The sequence below is a fragment of the Eschrichtius robustus genome, chromosome 12 (assembly GCF_028021215.1).
Source record: "Eschrichtius robustus isolate mEscRob2 chromosome 12, mEscRob2.pri, whole genome shotgun sequence".
Lineage (NCBI taxonomy): Eukaryota > Metazoa > Chordata > Mammalia > Artiodactyla > Eschrichtiidae > Eschrichtius > Eschrichtius robustus.
The window spans coordinates 8,309,936-8,331,196 of NC_090835.1; the positions used below are offsets into that span (position 1 = coordinate 8,309,936).

The 21,261-nt window shown below is 51.4% G+C and overlaps 1 protein-coding gene across 1 annotated transcript in view; it reads right to left on the minus strand.

Moving 5' to 3' along the window:
* Nucleotides 1–2,351: 2,351 nt before the first annotated feature.
* Nucleotides 2,352–21,261, minus strand: part of LMCD1 (LIM and cysteine rich domains 1) — a 58,093-nt gene continuing 39,183 nt past the window's right edge. The window contains exons 4-6 of the mRNA XM_068559252.1: nucleotides 17,944–18,273; nucleotides 4,794–5,009; nucleotides 2,352–3,052 (exon numbers count right to left, since the gene is read on the minus strand). Coding sequence (XP_068415353.1) covers nucleotides 2,894–3,052; nucleotides 4,794–5,009; nucleotides 17,944–18,273 — 705 coding nt within the window. The 3' untranslated portion in view covers nucleotides 2,352–2,893. The remainder of the gene's footprint in view (nucleotides 3,053–4,793; nucleotides 5,010–17,943; nucleotides 18,274–21,261) is intronic.

Sequence of the window (21,261 nt, forward strand, 5' to 3'; positions counted from 1 at the left end):
TCCGAAGGGTCCAGCTGAGTAGTGTGTGGACAGGGTGAGATCATGGCAGGGAGCCTCACCAGGAGATCGTTGTCAGTCTGGGCAGAAAATGTTCAAGGTGAAATACAACGTTGGGGATGGAAGGAAGAGGTGATGGGAGAGAGGACTGCACTGAGTGACCATCAGAGGGGAAGAGGGGTGTCAGAGAGGATTCGGTGTTCCAAGTGCAACGTTGGTGTCATTAGTAGACACCAGGAAGGCAGGAGAACGTTCTGGGTGGCATCCACTGGGGTCTGTGGGGGACATTACTCCTGTCCACAGCGGTGTGGACAGAGGCACCAGGACAAAATCGATCAGGCATCACGCTGGGGTTTCAACAGAGGAGAGATCATGTATCCCGTAATCTCTCTGTCCCGGCATTACCAACCCCTGCTGAAAACTCTCGGAAGGCTCCCCGTTGCTCGTAGGACAGAAACCGGTCTTTTCTGTTGCCCACAAAGCTGGTGACCCTCTCGTGCCTCAGCATCCATCCTCCCTCTGTGGACCTGCCACACCCATCTTCTTTCCGTCCCGTTCATGGTCACCACTGTATCTCCAACAGCAATAAGTAGATATTGAATAAACTGGTGCTGCTTCAGCCACAGGGCCTTTGCACATGCCATCCATGCATCCATCTTTAACCATCTTCCTTTCCCTCTTTGGCTACTCGGAGTCTACTGCCCTTTAGATGTCAGTTCAAGTGTCACTTTCCCAGGAGTACCTTTCCTGACATCCCTGATTAGGTCCAGTCTTTTGCATTCGCTTTATAGAGACCCGATTCCCCACCCCCACCCCCCACCTTTATACCATCCATAGAAGCAGTAATTTTATGTCAACTTGTGGGAATATTTGCCCGAGGCCCATCTCCCGCACAGACTGTAAAGTCCAGGGGCACAGTTCTTTCTGTGAGCACTGTACCCCCCTGTACTCAGCATGCGAATTGGAATTCTCTAGTGCTCAGTGAATATTTGTGGAATGAATGAATGAGGGAATGAACAAGTGCATATTCCATTGGCGCTTCAGGGAGGGCTGCTGAGAAGCAGGTTATGTTTCAGAAGCTCCTTCTAGGACAGGTAGAATTTCTGTAGAAGGAATTGGTCTTCAAGGACCCAGCACAGACCAGGGCGGTGGTGGTGGGGGAGAGGGTCTTGATCAAAAGGAGTTTCTGAATGTTTAAGTGAAATAGGGAAATCGAAATCTAGAGAAAGAAAGGGTTTTAAGACCAGAAGGACAGTTAAGCCAAGTGTTGGAAGCACTCACACGTCAGGGTGAGGACTTGGTTGTTAAGTTGAGGGGCAACAGGGATCCTGGAAGGATGGGTCCGAAAGCTCCTCTTTGAGCAGGTGGACGTGGCAGAGAAACACGGGGGCTGGAGAGATGAGCTGGAAGCAGAAAACCACCTGCGAAGGATAGGGCAATAGCTTTCGTCCAACTTGCAAAGCACATGAATGGAGGTATTGTAGACGAGGTAATGCGAGCAAAATTTGGGTGGTGAAATTAAAGAAACTGGGCAATAGATGGGCAGTTTAAGAAAGAGACGCCAGGACTTCCCTGGCAGTCCAGCAGTTAAGACTCCGCGCTTCCAACGCAGAGGGCGCGGGTTCGATCCCTGGTCGGGGAACTCATGGCGTGACTAAAAAAAAAAAAAAAAAAAGGAAAGAGAGGCCGTGGTGATGAGACTGTGAGCTCCTAAGCCTCAGGTCTTTTTCACCCTTATCTCCCCAGTAGAAAAAGAAAGGTCTTTTTTTCTGAAATTGTGCGGAGGAAACGAATTTGGAGACCGTAAATGCACAGAGAGGCCATAAAAGAGAGACAGTCTCACCCAGAGAGCTATTCCGTTCGGCTCATTCAGTGTTCTGTTGGCAACGTTTAAAAAAGGGAGCGATTTCTCATAAAATCCACATTTCTTCAGGTTGGCCTGCACTGGTCACCGTGTCCCATGTGGCACCCGTTGGTTGCGCTTAGGTGGCCCTGTTTGGCTGCTCTGAGTCCCCTGCCTGGTCTTACACCCAGAGGGGCTCACTCATCACCTGCCGGGGCTTGGAGAACACCTGAGCTGCTGCTCCCCAGTTTTCAAGAGGCTGCTTTTAGGTGTCCCGTGAAACACGACACACTCGTTTCCATCAGTGCTCTCGGGGTACCCAGAACTGGGGGGATGGGAGTTCTGCCCCGAGGACCTTCAGTCCCCAAAGGAGTCTGATGAGACACAGTTGATGAAGAGGCACACCGGCATTTCCAGTGCCTTCCGCTAGCACCAGCACTCAGGATCCTGGGGCAAAACAGATGCCGTGAAATGACTGCCAGGTGTAAATAATGAGATCAGGGCACGTGCGAACTTCGTAAAACTTTTATTGATATATTTATCATGCCAACATTTTTTTATTTAAAATTCAAATTCCATTTGAAAGGGAGGCAACAAACGAGCGTTGGGATCCCAGGCGGCTCCTGGAGGAGCCCCCAGGTTCACGAGAAAGCACGCATATCCTCCAGCTATGTGATTTGATCACTCAGAGTTGCATTCTGGGAAACTCCTCCTAGAGAGCCCGGGCAGGATGTGTTTCGTGGGTAGCTGGGAAACAACAACAGCAACAAAAACAAAATAACCGCATCCTAAGACTTCTCAGAACGTCTCCGGCTTTGAAACTATTGACCCTCAAGGATCCCTCCCCACCCGATCTAGAATATGTGTGTGTGTGTATATATATATATATATATATATATATATGTGTATATATATATATATATATCCACTGAAAAAAGATCACTGTTTTTGTCGCTTGTTGGCTGTCTCGCCAGACCCGTAGGATGGCCTTGGCACACTTGGCTCTACTTCTCGGTGGGATCCTGTGGATTCCAGCCGTGGGTGGACAGCCCTTCAGGAGCGTTTGGACTTGCTGCACGTTGGGCACAGGAGCTGACCCTTGGTGATGATGTACGCCCGGCCACCCAGCTGCTGCTCGCAGCCCTCACAGACGAAGTGCTTTCGGTGCCAGGCCAGGTCTTCCACGCGCTGGAAGTCCTCTGAGAATATTATCTGGGGAGGGGAGCAGAAGAATCGTACAGCTCAGGTTTTGTCCCTAGTAGACAGGGCATGGGAGACAAGCCGTAAGATGGTGGTCCCTCGTCCCCCATTCTTGTTTTGACCTTTCAGTGCCTCAGTGGAGAAATCTGACATAAATCTAAGACAGTAAGTACAGTATTTGGCGAAGGTCATGGCTGCATCTTAGCTTCTGGGTTCAAAAAAAAAAAAAAAATCCTCCGCTATTGACAGATTTTACGTATCTGGCATCTATGATGCTGTCTGGGCCAAATCCGAAGCCCGGTTGTGCTCTGAGACGGAATTACATACCCCAGTGAAGATAGCCTAATGGTAGCTGAGCGACCAATGGCCAGTCTTGAAGAGCAAGAACACCCAGAGTCACTTGGGCTTGGAATAAAGTAACACTTTGGAACATCTATACAATATGGTGAGGAACCAGAGAGCAGAACAGCATACTGGTTAAATGTGCTTTCTGATTTTGGGGTCAAACAGGGACCAGGTGTGTGTTTTCACTTAAATACCAGCTGTATGACTTTGGGCAAATTACTCAACCTCCCTGTGCCTCAGTTTCCACATCTGTAGGATGGGGATATAAATACTGCCCGTCCCATGGGGTTTTATGAGTGCTAAATGTGTTGCTACAGATGGAGTACTCGGAATGGTAACAAAGTCAATGCTGTGTGATTATCACTGACCTCTCTGAGCTGCACTTTTCTCAAATGTCAAGTGGAGATAAGAATTCTCTCTCCCTGAAAGACTGTTGTGACATGTAAACGGTACATCACATACAACGTCTGTAGCACATTAGGATGAGGTGGTGTTACCGTGAGCATACTGTCGTCCTCACAGAAATGAGGTGGGTGGGACCAGGCCTGCTGACAGCCCTTTTCCTTCTGTAACATCCTTGCTCACACAGTTATGAGGTAGGAGGATTACAGGCTCTTAACTTCACACGGAGACCAACACGTGAAAGGTGGGAGGAGGCAGATACTGGCTTAAAGTGAGGAAGACATTTCTAACCCTCGTATGTGCCAATGATGATGGTAGTGAGTTTCTCGTCACCAAAGGCATGCAAGCAGTAGTTATTATTGTCATAGCCATTATTGTCACTATTCATATGCCTTAGAGTTTCTCTAGTCTAAACCCATGTTGGAGAGCTGAACCCCTTTCACAGCATCTCTGTCGGATTGTGTTATGTTTATGTGACATGATTTTATTGTATCATCTTGTATTACATTATCCTAAGACTCACAACAGCTTCCACTTGTTAGTTACTCGGGCCCCGTGCCAAGCATTTTCAGGCATGATCTCATTTATCCTCACAGCAATTCCATGGGATGGGCACTGTTACCCTCCCATTTGGTAAGTTATAAAACTGAGGCACAGGAGTTAGGGACCCACATGCCTCACAGATGCAGAGCCAGGTTTGAATGTGGGCCATCTACCTCCTGGCGGCACCCCATAATGTTCTTCTGAGCCCTTACTTAGTGCCAAGCCTTGTGCCAAGGATGAGACTTGACAGGTCCTCTGTGTCTGACCCATCCCAACAGGCCCGGGGGTGGGAACTAATTTCTGCCCCCACTTTGCAGGTGGGAAAACAGAGGCTGAGAGTGTGAAAGGGGATCTGAGCCTCAGTTTTCCTATCTGTGGATCACATCATCACGAAGCCACACTCCCCTGGGCCTCTGGGTCCCCTCCTGCAGTCTGGGGGTGCCCCCCCGCCACTGGTCCTCACCTCGTCGCAGCCGGAGCACCGGGGCCGCAGGCTCTCGCAGTAATGACGGCCACACCAGGGTGCCCCGTCCTTCCAGAAGTAGATGAGGTCCACCAGCGGCTCGGAGCACTTGGTGCACACGAAGCAGGCAGGATGCCACTGCTTGCTGTAGCCTGCCCTGTCCGAGTAGACCACAGGGCTGTCGGCGGGGGCCACCCCCTTGCAGAGCTCACAGACCTGGAAGGGTGGGGGAGGACCCCCAGGACACAAGGTAGTCAGGAGTGCATCGTGACGTGGGTTCGAGTTTCGACTCCAGTCTCTTTACTTCCTGGGTGACCTTGGGCAAGTGACTATACCTCTCTGTTCCTCAGTTTTCTCATCTGCAAAGTGGGATGATAATAATACTGCCTACCTAGTAGGTAGTTGTGAGGACTCAATAAAGTATCGGTTTGGCCATGAAGTTCATTTGGCTTTTTCTGTAAGATCTTATGGAAAAGCCTGAATGAACTTTTTGGCCAACCCAATATTTGTTTACCACAGTCCTTCTCACACTTTTTGTTCTCAAGACCCTTTAGACTCTTAAAAATTTTTGAGAACCCCAAAGAGTTTTTGTTCATGTGGGTAATAGCTATTGATATTTACCATACAAGAAATTAGAACTGAGGAAAAAAATTAAGTAACTATTAATTCATTAAAAAATAGTAAACCAACAGCATGTTAACATAAATATTTGTAATTAAAAATAACTATATTTTCCAAAACAGAAAAATTGAGTCAGAGTGTGGCATTGTTTACATTTTTGCAAATCTCTAAGGGCTGGCTCAGTAGAGGATTTCTCAATTCTTATAACTGTTTTAGCTTTTCATCATTTGCATTATGTGGTTTTCTTTGAAATATATGAAAAAAATCTGACCTTACACTGATTAGAAATTGAAAAAGGGAGGCAGGCATTTTAAATAGCCTTTCTAGATAACTGCGGCATATTTTTCTTTGCTATTACATCAAAATTAGACAAGTGTTAGTTTCTCAAAAGTTAGTTAACGTGGAGTCTGGAACCATATCAACCAACCTTTCATCCCGGTTACATTAAAACCCACTGGTCCACCTTGCACTTTGAATGGATCTTTTACCTATGTAGGATTAATTTTTAATAAACTTAAAATTTTAGAACAGTTTTCGACTTACAGAAAAATTGTGGAGATAGTACAGAGAATTCTCGTATACCCCGCACCCGCTTTCCTCTGTTCTTAGCATCTTACATTAATATGGTGTACTTGTCACAATCAATTAACCAGTATTGATATGTTATTATTAACTAAAGTCCAAACTTTATCCAGGTGTGCTTAGATTCTACCTACTGTCCTTTTCCTCTTGCAGGATTGGATCCAGGATCCCACATTACAGTTAGCGATCACGTCTCCTTAGGCTCCTCTGGGCTGTGACAGTTTCTCAGACTTTCCTTGTTTTTAATAACCTTGGAGGAGTACCAGTCAGATATCTGGTAGACTGTCCCTCAGTTGGGATTTGCCTGATGTTATTATCATGACTGCATTGGGAGGAAGACCACAGAGCTAAACGGCCGTTCTCATCACGTCCTGTCCAGACGACATCCTCGATCTGTAAAATCTTTCCAGTCATTTTGGAGTTCTCACCTGCTCCTCAGAACTCTGATGATGAGGATGATGCTGGCTGTCATCTCCCTGGGGCAGTTGTGTGTCCACCTCAGGTGTTTTCCCTCCTGACTGACACCCTTACGGAAACCCGAGAGAGTTACTTTCCCTTCTAGACTTATCTCCCTTTTAAGGAGACCTATATTTCCCCCCAGACATGGCCAAACCCAGGTTCACAGAGATGCAGTGATTGCTGAGTAGCAATAGCTGACAAGAGGCGAAGCTGGGATTTGAACACAGGCCAAGCCTGACCCCAAAGCCAAGGTTCTCTCTGCTCCACCGTGCGGCCTTTCCATCAGAGTCAGCAAACTACGGCCAACCCCGGCCTCTGCCTGTTCTTGTAGGACCCATCAGTGTCGAATGGGTTTTACATTTGAACTCTAATTTAGTGAAATGTTTTCTCCCAAAAAAGAATTCCATTTTTCTCATAGTAGACCGGGGTTTTGGACTGAATGGTGCCCCTCCCCCAGTTAACATGTTGAAGCCCTGACCCCCAGTGCGACTGTATTTGGAGATGGGGCTTTTAAGGAGTTAACTGAGTTTAAATGAGGTCATTAGGGTGGGGCCCTAATCAAATAGGACTGGTGTCCTTATAAGAAGAGAGACCAGAGATGGATGGCTGTCTCTTTCTCTCTCTGGGTGTACACAGAGGGGAGGCCATGTGAGGATACAGTGAGAAGGTAGCCCTCTGCAAGCTAGAAAGAGGGGTCTCCCCAGAACCCAACCCTGCCAGCACCTTGATCTTGGACTTCCAGTCTCCAGAACTGGGAAAAAAAATACATTTCTGTTGTTTAAGCCACCTGGCCTGTGATATTCTGTTATGGCAGCCTGAGCTAGCTAATACGGCCTGTATTACAAAAACCTGTCTTAATTATACTACTGTATTTTGAATTTCAAAAAAAAAATTGTGGATATTTATTTTCTCTCTTGTTGCATAAAGTACCTACGTGATATCATCAACTCCAGCTCTTGGTCCACAACACCTGAGAGATAGATCACCTGGCCCTCTACAGAAGATGTTTGCTGATCCCTGGCTTGAGATGAACACTCTGTCTTACTAAGCACAAATTATGTGCCGGCCCAAATAGAGACATTTATTGTTTTGCTATGTAAAGATGAATAGGCATATATTCAGAGCCTAAACACTTAGAATTCTTCACATACTTTAACTGCATACTTAATATACTCTTGTACATGAAGAGGAAATAGAAATTAAAATGGTGGCAATCGGGGAAAGAAAACCAAATGACCAAATGTGTCCGCGTACTGAGTGTGGTCCCTAAGCACAGTCGTGGTTGAGCTCATGTCAGGTGAGGAACGTGTCTGGTTACTGCTCCCGGCTGCCTGACGACGATGTTCCTTAGCACGTGCTGGGTTTTTGGGTTCAGTTATGCCCACAGGAATGACGGGTGTGAGTCCTTCACCAAAGTGAAACCCTGTCCCTCTGCATGTGACTGAGCCCCAGCTCACCTGGAACTCATCAGAGGGTCTGAACCAAAAATAGGCGATGGGGACTTCCCTGGTGGTCCAGTGGTTAGGACTCCACGCTTTCATACCAGGGGGCACGGGTTCGATCCCTGGTGGGGGAACTGAGATACCGCAAGCCTCACAGTGTGGCAAAAAATTAAAAACAAACAAACAGAACAAACCCAAAATAGGTGATGGATCCGCATTCATTGACTGTCACATCTCCAGCAGTGTAAACTGTCTGGTGAGGGCTGTTTGAGAAGCAAGTGAATTTTCTGTCTGTTGGTCTTTCTAAATTTCATCGAATGAAATTTCCAGCCCCTTTCCTCCCACACAGAAGGGGCTTACTGTCCATCCACCACACCTGGTCGAGTATCACCAGGATACATCCGTGGGGCGCCTGAGTCCAAGTTTCCAGATGTGCCTAACACAGAAGCGGGGAAAGGGAGGGATATAAATGCACCTGGGTGTGTCTGGTGGGTACCAGCAGGCGCCCGCGACCCACAGAAGGAAACAGAGGGATGTGAGGTCAGGAAGCCGTTTGGGGGTGATCACGGGTGACTCTGAACTGTGGGTTGGGACTTCACTTTGGAGGTAATGGGAAGCCATTGCTGGCTCTGGAGGCCGGGAGTGCTGGGGTGTGGTTTGTACTGTGGGGAGACAACTCTGGGAGCGCTGTCTGAAAGGGCTTTGTCAGGAGCCTCTCTGGGGAGCGTCTCTTCCCTCGCTGTCCCCCAGCATCCCTGGCTGTGCACCCTGTTACCATCAGTAGCCAGTCCTTTTTTAAGCAAACAGTGTCATTGACATGTTATGAAAACATGCTGTCAGAGTAATGAGTCCTGTCAACATGCATCAGGAACCAATTTCTTCTTCTGGCCTCTGAGCTGTTTTCCATGCCCCCTTCCCTGTGGTCTCAAAGGACAAGAGATCTGACAGTGTCTTGGCTCTGTCAGCTGGTGGCCCCTCAGCCACTAGGGGCAGCCTGACAACCAAGAGTCAGACTGCCCAGCCTGCCTGGGTCCTGTGATCCTGGTCCTGCCTTTCTCTGCACAAACTTATTCTCCTACCATCCTTGGAAGGGAGGTTTACAGTTTCTAAGTTGCAGTGGATGGTTGAGAGGGGGGCTAGCTGTGTGACCTTGGGCAGGTTACTCAACCTCTCTGCACCTTAGTTTTTTCACCTGTCAAATAATACTCGGAACATCATAGGTCTGTTGCATGGATTAAATGAGATAATAGAGTTAATGAACTTTACACGGGTTCAGTAATAATTAGGGAAAATCTCCTGTTATCCCTATGAAGCCCTCCTTATAGAAAGTTGAGGAGCTAAATCCATTTCCTAAGATGACAAAGACGTCGAAGGCAGGATCTGCTTCTGGTTTGTAGGCCTGGGTTCCTTTCAGTAGCACCGTGAGCACGTAGATTGGCAGGAGGTCATTCCTCCCACCCATGAGCTCTGTGTTTTTTCCATCTCTGTTCTTTCCCTCTGTGCAAGGCCAGAGAATCAAGTCATGTGAGTTTCATCTTCTCACTACCCCAGACTCAGCTACAATCAGTGCCCGCCTTGGTGGGCCTGCTCCTCTCCCTCTCCCATCCCACCCCCTCCAAGACAGCGTTCTCAGCCTCGAGTCTGCCCCAGCATCCCTAGAGGGCTGCTCAAACAGAGTGCTGCACCTCCCCACCCCGACTGTCTCATCAGTAGGTCTGGGAGGGGGCAGGGGAATCTTCAGACTCCCAGGGGATGCTGGTATGGTCAGGGGACCGCACTTTGAGACCCACTGTCATAGAGTGTTTGAACATGACCTTATATAAAAACTCAGCAAAAATGACATCACCAATTAGGTTCCGTTACAGCAAAAGCCAATTTGAATTCCTGGGATGCTTAAATTCTAGACTATTTTGAAGAAAGCCCAATGTGGTCATTCCCAGGCGACTTCCCCTCTGGAGGAGCCACTTTTGGTCGGGTGGAAGTCCTTTGGAACTAGGCTAAAAGGCACAGAGAAGACCATTGATCATTAGCACGTCAGTGGGTTCTCATTCAGACTCCCAACTGTGTAAAACTAGAGCCTTCTCATGGGAATCTGTCCAGCCTTTGCCACGTAACCTAGTTTGCAGACTCTGGTCCCTCCGGGGGAAGGAGCTGTAGCACAAACCTTTCATAGGTAGAACACATGTGATGTTTCTTCTGGTGCCACTGAAGTTTTGTCTTGCCCTGTTCAGATGGTGAGAGATTCTTCATCACAAGCGTCTAAATGAAACAGTTTGTATATTCTGTACTTTGGGCCTTTGTAAACACTTGCACTGAGAAAGCTGAGGAGCTTTCTAGATTCAGCTGCCTCCAAAGCTCAGACCCTGCAGGGCTGGGGTTCCCTCCGCCGTGATGTGTGGAAATGATGCCGGCAACTTCCTGGACCCTCCTCCAAGCAATACCCACATTCGCTTTCTTTGCATATGGTCCCGCCTTAGTAACTCGCTTCTGTAGAACAGAATGTGGTGGAAGGGACGCTGTAGATCCCTGAGGTAGGTCATAAAGGCAACACAGCTTCCACCGGCTCTTTCTTGGGAGTCCTGAGGCCCGCATCCTAGGGCAGCCACACGGAGAAAACACAGAGATAGAGGGAGAGGCCGGGGCCCCTGCTGGTCCAGCCCTAGCCGCATCTGTCTTCCGAGCATCAAGGCCAGATGTCAAGGACAGCGACAAGCTCTCCCGCTGAGCCCTGCCCAGATTGCTGATCTGTGAGAAAACAGACGTCTTGGAACAGGTGTTCCAATCCGCTGCATCTCAGGGTGGTTTGCTGTGCGGCCCCAGGTAACAGGAGCGGCACACGTGGACACGCAGAGTTATTCAGGCTTCTGAAATGGAAGTCACCAAGACACAGAGTGTTTCGGGAAGCAGCAGATTCAGGACAGTGGCCCCGGGTTCCACGGCCAAAGAGCTGTGTCTCCAGGGATGAGCCACACTGGCCTTCAGGGACGGATCTGCAGATATTGAGAGCCCTGTAAACCAGCCATAATCCATCTGCCGCGGTTGCCAGCAGCTCTGTGCCAATCATGCGGTTCTTTTCTGGAAGGCCCTTATCCAAAGGCCTCCCCAGTCTAAACCCAGATTGCCTTGTGAAAAGCTCACCATTACAATACAGTAAATATTGACTGAAGGGCCTTGAATTCAGGCACTGTGTTCTTTCCAACACAAATTCTCAACAATTTATTTACAAACAGCATCTCTCCATTTCCTCTTATGGCGATTATTCACCATCTTTGCTCTGCAGCCTCGTGTATCGGGAGTGTTTTGGGTTTTTTTTCCCTCTTTTCTGGCCCAGTGTCATGGCTGGCGTCTTTAGCCTCTTGCGTTCTCTTGCCCCACACGGGCATCTTCCCGAGGTTCCTTACGATGCAGAATAGGTGGGTGGCCGCAGGCGCTGCGGTTAGGGTCCTGGCCTTTGCACGAGGTCCCGCCGTAGCTTCATCTGGGGGAATCGCTGAGCCTCAGTTTCCGCATCTGTGACACAAGGTGGGCCCTGATCGTGGCAAGTGCTTTGCACGTGGGGTCAGTGCTGTGGGCCCACCCGTGCTTTGTCTCCCGCATCTTCTAGGGGCAGGTCCTTGAGGAGGGGGCTCTCTCCCAGGCGAGGCAGGATGTCAGGCGTTTCTAACCGCATCTCCCTCACTGGTTATCTGGTGAAGGGGGAGGATGGGGCCAGGAAGGCTTCCCAAATGCGACACTTGGGAGAGAGAACGTCAGCCTGGGGTGTTCTCGAATCCGGCTTTGACCGGTGTATCCCCACAACGGGAAGCTGCTGAGGAGGGACAAGGCTTACGTGTGGTCATCTCTGTTGCAGAGGCCTCGCAAGGTGTCTGGGCCACACGGGGGCCCTGGAAGCGGGAGCTTCCGTCCTTTGGAGTCTGTGCGGGGTTTGAGGTGAGGCAGGCCTGAGTTCCAGTTCTGGCTTCACGGCTCACCGGCTAGACGACTAGAGAGGGGGATGATACACCTTGCCGGGTAGTTCTTGGGATTGAATAAAACAACCGTGCGAAGCGTCTGGCGTGCTGCCTGGCACAGTGTAGGTCGTCAGCGAATGGCAGACGACACTGTCCTCGGAATCAGCATCATCACCAAGTAACCTCCAGCAGGATGAGAAAACTGAACAAAGCCCTGGTCATTCATGAACAGTGAAAACCATTTTTTACGGCTCTTCGAGTTCCAGGGTCAGCAAAGTACATCCCTGGGGCCAGATCCAGCCTGCTGCCTGCTTTTGCAAATAAAGTTTTATTGGGACACAGCCCTGGTCATCTGTTGAGATATTGTCTTTGGCTGCGTCAGTGCCACAAGGACAGAGGCCAGTGGTTATGACTGAGACCTCGTGGCTCGTAAAGCCTAAAATAGTCACAGTCTGCCCTTTATAGGAAAAGTTTGCCAACCCCTGTTTTAGTCAATGGACTATTACGCAGCCCACTTTGGGGGAAAAAAAAAAAAAAAAGATAGCTGTGAAGCCTCATGTGGCAACACGGCAAAGTATTTATAGTATGAAAAGTGGGATAAAAGGAATTTTCTGTGGAAAATAAAATCCCCTTTAATGTCATTAAAATATCTCCCCTGTAAACAAGGTGGCAGGCAGATGCTGAGGAGGCTGGTAACCATGGCGATTTGGGGGCGGCTGCCTTTGATCCTCTGGCCTCCAGCTCAGGCAGGGCTCTCAGGCCTGGGGGTGCACGGTGGTTTCAAATTCGCAGAGAGGGGCTGGCAGGAAAGCCAGCCTGCCAGCCCACAAGCCAAACATCTGCTCGGACCAAGCTTTGGAAGTCCCTTGCCCACAAGTATGTCCCTTGTCGGGGCTGGAGTCGGGCTGAGCCGCCAGCGGCTGTTAAGTTTCCATCTGAGAGGCCCACCTCGTGGGAGGGAGGGGACCCACGCCTCCGGTGCCTCCTTTGTGCATTCTTGTGGGGAAAGGGGGCAGGGGGGTTACACTGTAATTTGGGACCAAATTAACACATCTTTACGACTTCCAGCAATGTCTTCACTTCTTTCAGTCTCTTCTCCTTTTAATCACTTTCTCTGGGGCCACGGCTTGGCCCATGAGGCAGGAGCTGGGGTCTCCCGGCAGGGATGAAAACTACGAAAGGGCGGAGAAGACATTAAATGCTATGTCCTGGCTCTCTTTCGTCTTTCTTCGGTTACAAGTTTGGGGTGTAGGGAAGGGCGGAAATTCCTGGGCAGGATGACCATGCCCAGGAAATCTGTATATTTAATTTCGGAGAAAATATCCAGTAAACGTTCTAAACGCAGGGAAATGGTCTGGTAGAGCTGTTTACCATCTGAGCATTGAGGTCCAGTGTCCGTAGGATCCATCCAGGTGGGAGAGGTCGGGAGCCGGGGCCTGGAAAGCAGATATGGGGCCCCGCCGTGCTGCTGTGGAACGGTCTGGGCTGCTGGGGTGGGCAGCTCCACGGCCACGGAACGCTTGGAAGCCCCCAAGCCCCCCGAGAACCCATGGTGGGTGGGACTGGGGTGGGGCAGGCACGTCCTTCCCTTGTTCTTGGCTCGCAGACAAGAGACCCTCAAGTTCTTCACCAGGCTGGGCTGGGAGTAACTCTGCACACTGCCACCCACCCCAGCAAACATAAATGCACGTGCCCTTGCTTTGTCCCCACCCTGCTGGGACCCCGCAGGGCTGGTGACGCGGAAGGACCTGGGCTGGAACCTCACCGGCAAACCGGTTAACCTCTCTGTGTGCCTCAGGCTCCACATCTGTGAAATGGGCATAACAACCCCAAGCTGTCTTGCTGGTCGTTCGGAGGATTCAAAAGAGATGAACGAGCCTGCTGTGCGATTCCCCACCACCCTCGCCGCTCCACGCACACACAGAGGGGCAAGTCAGGGAAAGAGAAGGCTAAACGCTGGGGTTTTTTACTTGGCCTCACTGATTTAAAGGGCCTGCTTTGGGAGTGACAGCGGATGGTTAGTATCTGGGATTTTTGTGCCGTGGCGTTTCCTCATGAAGAGGGATGACTCTCATGGCATTTGCCGTGCCACTGCCTCTCCTGAGCTCAGGGTCAGGGTGACACTTTCAGGGGCCTGCCCTGAGGTCGGCATGGGCGGCCGAAGCTTTTGGGGTTCATTCCCAGACGTGCCACGGCTGATTTCAGGTTGCCCGTCCTGTCACGGGGCCCGTGGGAAGGCCTGGCGGAGGGCCTTACTCAGATCCGAGTAAGTGAAGAGCCCCGGCCATGAGGGTGGGTCGGCTCAGAGGGCGCTGCTCCCGTCACCCACCGCCCTCCGGCTTCACCCAGCGCTCAGCCCGTGGGTGGGGATTCCACACAGGCGACTTGGAAAAGCCTTTTGGCGATAATGCCCCTCTGGTCTGGACAGTCTGGTGGAGGGGCCTGGGGTTGGGGGCAGGACTTGGCAGCCAAGGTCTCCGAGGAAGGGCACGGCCGTAACAGGCCGCCCAGCAGCAGGTCAGAGCCGTGCGAGCTCCTGGGAGAACCGCCGTGGGGTGTAGGCTACCGGCAGCTCAGAGAAAGCAGGGCTCGTGGCCTCCGGCTGCCAAGTGTAGAGCGTAGTGCGCTCTAGGATGGGGCCTCCGGGGCGGGTATAGAGCGGTGGGCTATGTGCTGTGCCTGTGTTTCCACCACTCCCCGTGGAAAGTTCAAGGAATTCAAGAGTGCTGTGCAGTGTCCTCAAAGCTGGACACCCTAAGCCACGGGGCCGCATAAATCTAGAAAATGCCCCTGTTAGCATCTCTTGGACCCTCCCTGTATACCAGATCGGCAGTATCATTTTGGCTGAGCTTAAATGTAAGGTCATTTTTAACCCTCTTTAGCAGTGGTTCTCAAAGTGTGGCCCCCAGCGTTGGCATCAACCTGGAGACTCGTTAGAAATTCAGATTCTCAGCCTCCGCCTCTGCACCAGCAAGTCTGAGGTGGGACCCAGGCCTCTGGATTTTAGCCAGCTTCCAGGTGACTTTAGTTTGAGAACCACTGCCGTAGCCCCCTAAAGGCTCTGAGAAGTCCGGCCCTAAAGAAACCCATTTCGTTTTGTTTAGCCCGATGTCCCCTTTACATGGCCACATGGCCCGTTTATAGCTTCATGGCCATGAGCTTTCTAGGAGTAAGCCTTGGGGAACAGGAAAGATGGGTTTGGGGGCTGACAGAGTTGGTTCGCATCCCATAGCCTCCCTTGGGCGGTTGGGAGCTTTACATCAGATACTCTCCTGCTTGGCGCTGTGCTCGGTCCAGAGGAAGCCCGCTGAACGGTGGCCGCTAACAACAGTAATGACGTCACCGTTAGGATGATAAAGTGTGATATGTTACCATCGTAGCTCCAGTGTGATACATTGCACATGTCCTTCTTTTTGCCGCCTTTTCTTTCACAAATCACTGTTTGATTTGGGGTGTCCGTCCTATGCTCCCTCCCCGTACCTGGGTCCTCAAGTTGAATGCCCTGACTGCTTCTAGCAAAGCTCGTGGCCCTCGTCAGGGGAGCAGAAGTCAGGCTTCGTGCCTGACGCTTGTCTGTGGTAACTGTCCTACCTGCCCTTTTATGAGAACAAGAGGAGCCCAGCACACAGGACAGCCAGCACCCATGTCCCCTTGATGTGCCGCCCCCTGGGGTAGAGCAGAGCGGTTCAGGCAGCGAGCCCACAGCCAGGCCCAATGGCAGGGCTGCCGGGGACAAGCCATCTATGGCCTGGCAGGCTACTTGGCTACCTTAATAGAATTTGCTCCCCGGCTTCAAGGAGATAAACAGAGAGTTAAATACAGATGACAAGCAGGGTTTTATAACTCAGCATCACGCGGTAGACAGAGTATGATGATCCCGCTTCTGCCCTTAGAAACGATGGGGCCTCGGACAAGCCACCATTCTTCTCTGAATCTCTGACTGCTCACCTATAAAATGGGGCTGGTGAAATCCACCTACCAGGTAACAGTTCGAATTAATCCAAGACCTGGAAGTAGTGAGCATAGCACGTGGCACACAGCAGGTGCTTAAGGCGTGTGACCTTGAAATCTCACCGTCCTCTCAGGCAGAACGGCCACACAAGTGGTCCCCATCTTTCGAGGATCAATTTAGTTCGAACATGGGACTTCCCTGGTGGTCCAGTGGTTGAGAATCCGTCTTGCAATGCAGGGGACGCCGGTTCGATCCCTGGTTGGGGAACGAAGATCCCACATGCTGTGGGGTAACAGCCCGTGCGCCACAACTACTGAGCCTGCGCACCACAACTAGAAAGCCTGCGTGCCGCAACGACAGCGCCCACGCGCCACAACTAGAGAGAAGCCTGCACGCCACAACGAAGGATCCTGCGTGCTGCAGCTGAGACCGGACGCAGACAGAAACAACAAAAAAATTCAGTTTGAACATTCATTCATTCATTCCCTTGTTCAGTCATTCATGGATTGCATATTTATCAAGCACCTACTCTCTATATTATATTGATGGCTCCTGCTGCAGATACAGGGGTGGACAAGACAGGACCTCAGCATTTAGAGGGGGTGACGGACGTGAGTCTACTAATGACATAATTAGTCATCTAATTAAGATTGGGGTTAGGGTCAGCAAGGAAAAGTCTGTCTTCCCAGCCAGCCCAACCCACCAATATCGGCTTCCTTCGGATTCCCTGTTTACTGCCTGGTCTTGTTTAAATGCTTCCAAAGCGTCAGAGCCATTTCCTAAAGTTGACTGTTGCCAAGGCCCTGGGATCTCAGGCCGCCTCTGCCCCACTTCCACGCTGTCCAAACCCGTGGGCTGAGTCCAGGATAAAATACGTTCTCAGATCAGCATTTCTCTCTCGGGAATGGCAACTGGGAAATGTCACAGACTTAAAGACGTTGCGTTCCAGCTTGGAATTAACGCAGTACTAACGTGTTAAAGACCGATGGCTGCTGGAGGGTGGATAGAAGGCAGGGCTGGGGAGGAGGCTAGTTTATGAAACGTGGTAACTGGATCTAATGTTTTCAAAAGTTCCTGGCATGTGAATTCTTCCTGAGAAATGGGTCTTTTCGAGACCATCACCAATCTGTGCTAGTGAAAATCAATTTCATTCTTTTGTCTTTTTGTCTTTTTGTTCTTTTCATTGGATGGCAATCCCAAATGAACGTGCCCACGGGGCGGGGGTGGGAGAGGCAGGACGCAGGTTTTGGATAACAAGTGTGAGTCACTACAGAGAAGAAAGACCCGGCCCCTTCTGGACGTACTGACAGCATCGTTTGGGCTGGCATTTCCCTGGGGTGTTTGGCTCACGTGGGTGACGGCTAGCCTGTTCCCAGCAAGGCAGGTGATTTGCTTGAGGACCCTATATATTGGGACTTTTATCTCCAAATGTCACATAGAGGCATGAAGCCTCTTGGCTGATAGGGGTTGGGGGCCCATGAAAGTTAGCAGACAGCCCCACGTGGCCCCAATCTCAAGCCTGCCACCTCTCCCTACGGCCCTTGGAGTAAAGTCCTAAATCTATAGCATCCCAATACGGGGACAGCGTCCTCTGCTTGTTTGATTTCCTGGGGCTCGGCGGACAGTACGGGCCAGTCAATGCTTGAGTGATGGGCGGACGGAGGGCATGACTCTTCAGGAAGCGTGCCCCTGCTGACCTCGCCAGCCTTGGGCCCCCCTGCCCCCTGGGACCACACTTCGGCCACCTGGGACTTCATTCAGTCCTCTGACTGTGCCGTGCTCTCTGAGACTTTCACCTTTTTTTGCACATGATCACCTCTTTAAGGCAACACAGGTCTTCCCCGAAGAGCCTCAAGGCCTGGGGCACTCTTAATTATTCTTCCAAGGCCAGCGTGGGCCTCACCTCCTCCCCCAAGTCTACCCTCACCCCCAAGCAAGGATAGATGCCCTTTCTCTGCACTGTGACGGTTTGCTTGTCTGTGACCTCTCCTGGACCATGACCACGGATGAAGGCAGGAATGAGGGAACAGAGCCTGGAACTGGGGCCCTGACCCTGCAGCCCGGGCCTGGGCGGTTTCAGCCAGACCCGATGGATGGATGGATGGATGGATGGATGGATGGATGGATGGATGGGAGAGACTTACGTATTCCTTGGACGGGTCGCTGAGGCTGCCGTTGGTAGTCGGGGCGGCCGTCTCTGCGCCCTCGGGCTTCTCCTGCTGCTTCCCCTCCTCCTTGGGCAAGCCGCCCTGCCCGGGGAGGGCCACTTCGCCCACACCCAGGGCCTCGCTCTTGTACTGCTTCACAAACTCTTCCATCACTTTCAGCTCGTTCTCCAAAAGTCCGCGGCAGCGAGAGGGGTCCTGGTCGTAGATGGGCAGCTGGCGCGAGAGCTGGCGCCGGCGGTAGTAGGCACCCTCGGTGCCCGTCACTGGCTGCTTCTCCTTGGGGATGAGCTCCATGTACTGCAGGCCCTGGGGAAGAGGAGACCCAGCACCATGATTCCCAAGCACCAGGCAGAGATTTGAGCCGTGGCAAGACCTGGGCTTCTTCACGTCTCTGCAGAACCCAAGGATTATTCTCAAGGAAGAAACGGGGTGAATTTGGGGAACACTGGAAAGAGGCCTAAATAAGCTTCCACTCTCCCCTGAGTCACATTCACGATGAGAATCAGGTAATTTCAGTAGACGTTCCTTTTAGATTTGCTGGCTTTGCAACAGGGATTTTGTTTCCTTGAAAACTGAATATTTTTACCTCATTTACCTCATGGCAATGCTTCTCATTTAAAAAAAAAAAAGTCGATCTAGTTTAAAATTGCTTTTCTTGGCAAAGTATAATTAAATCACTATAGGCAGAAGGTATTTCATAGTTTATTAATTTAAATATATGTAAAGGCACCTTCTAATAGTAGAATCGACAGGGTCTCAGGTCAGTAACATTTCCACACCAACAGGGCTGGCAGAGATGGTAGACCATCTGAATATTAATAGGTCCATGGATAACTGTCCAATGGCCTTTTGTTGGTTTGCTTGCTTGCTTTTTTTTAAATGAGCAGAAATCTTACACTTGGGTGGGTCCCAGGGACGGGGAGATTAGGGGAAGATAAAGGTCAAGGCCACACAGCATGAGAAAGTGTGAAAGGCCAGTTGTTTTTCCTCGACACCTGTTCTCCACCTGTGTGCCTGACCCTGACCCTGATGCGTACCTGACTCGCCCACCAGATGGCCTGATTCCCATGCCCCCATGGTTGCTGCCATATTTACCCTCTTAGAATCTGCCTGCCCCATATCTCGTCCTTGGGGCCGGACTCACACTGGAGTTGTGTTAACCAGCATGGAAGATGCGATTCATAATGGACAGTCCCAGCTGCAGCCTGATTGTAGGGAGCGGGGGATGAGGACCTGGGGTGGGGCGTGCTGGTCCAGAGACTGGTTTGCTGAATGTCATAATGAATGAATTCCAGATAAAAGCCTTTTTAGAACAGGGAGAGGCAGGTGTGGGAATGCAGTGGAGGGGTGGCTGTGAGCGCCCCACCCTCGGCGGCTCAGCCCGAGATCCCGGGGGACCCGGCTGAGACCTCCCGGCCCTGTGGGCTCACGCACACCCTCTTCGTCCCTGTTCCTCTGCACAGCCCCTCACACTCTCAGGGCACTTTCTAGACACAGGAGATGGCCTGGGTGGTGCACAGCATCCCGGGGTGCCGGGAAATTTGGGTTTCTAGCTCCAGCCCCGCTGCTGCTACTCTCTGTGTAAGATCAAGGAAGCACCCAGCCTCTCTGGGCCTCCCGTTTCCTCATCTGCAAAGTTCAGGGTAGAAAGCATGACCGCTAGGGTCTGGGCCATTGTGAGAAGTCACTGGCGACCTCACTCCATCCTCCTCACAAGTAAGAGGAGAGCAGTGTCACTCAGCCGAGTCCGCAGCCCTGAAAAGGGGCCAGAGAATCCCAGGCCCTTCACCCAACACTCAGGAGAACCAGAAGCCCCGGGGAGTCCCCCAGCTGACGACACGTGTGGCAGGGGCTGATTCCTGCTGTGTCTTGGGAAGACCGTGGCTTTTCTCTTGATCAGTGTGAAACTGCAGGTGCCCTCCAACGAGAACAGGCCAGACGGGTAGATCTGAAGACCCTTGTCTCAAACTTTGGGGTGCATAGGACTCACTTGGCGACCTTGTGGGAAAGCTTCCCAGGCCCGCTCTGATTTAGGAGCCTGCAGGGGCCTGGAAGTGAGTGCTTGTATAGGTCCTCCTGGGGGAGTCTGAAGTAGGACATCCGAGGGCAGTGGGTGGGGGAAGGGATGGGACCAACAGAACAGGAAGCCGCAGCCCAACAGCCAGCAGGCTGGGGTGGGGCACAGGGCCCTGGGGAGATGGATGAGGGTACGGTAGGGCACAGGACCCTGGGACGTGGGTGAGGGGCCGCAAGGCACAGGGCCCTGGGGAGATGCAGCAGGGGCGGGGCAGGGGAAATACCCCCGCCAGCCCTTCCTGTTTCTTGCCTGGGGCCTGCCCGGCTCCTAGAATCTCAGGAAGGATTTTGGAGAAGTGGAAACAGGAGCTTTGCTCATGCTGCCAGAATGGGCCTCCAGACCTGGCCAATATCTCACTTACTCCGAGTGCTGAAGCAGCCCCAGTCGCACAGAGGATTCGGCTGAGGGGAGAGCAGCCTCTTCTAGGAAGGCTGCCTTCTTCCCCCAGTGGCGTGGTATGAGGAAGGGTCGGGACAGCTAACTCCTACGTGCTGCTTACTGCGTTCCAGGCCTTCTAAGCGCCTGACCTATGTTAACCCATTTAATTCTCACAACACCCCTAGGAGGAAGGTACTAATATTATCCCTTGGGAAACTGAGGCACAGAGAAGTTAAGTAACCTCCCAAAGGTCACACAGCTAGTATGCGGCAGAGACAGCTTTGAACTCAGCAGCCTGGGTCTCAACTCCTTCTATACCCACTGTCTACAAGTTGGGTGATTTGCAAAGAGAAAAAAAATGTCCCCCAATCTCTGGGGGAGTTTCCTTTTGTCATCATTTCAGGTGGAAAGCATTGCCTGGTGCCAGGATGCTGTAGTCCCTGGATCCGTGTGTGGCTCTGGTCTTCTAGGGCCTGCATCCCTCCCTGCTCGACTTTATAAGTCAGCCCTGTGGTCGAGGTTGCGCCTGCACTCACAGTGTCCTCAAAGCCCCAGCTGGGTACCGGCTCTCTGCCTTTGCATTGGCAAGGCCCCAGCATCCGGCTACCACGGGCATGTGTTCTGTGATGGCTGGCCTTGCCTGGCTGGCCTGAGACCCCTCCCACACTCGCTAGCCACACACTGATGGCAGACATTGCTAATCAACCCTGATGAGGGTCTCAGAACCCACGTCAAGGCAGCCCTCAGACAATCACTGTCAGTTGGCATGGACTCGGGAAGGGAAGATGGGGAGAGAGGCTGGGTCAGAGTCAGCTGCCGGTGCTGCTCAGAGCCTGTAA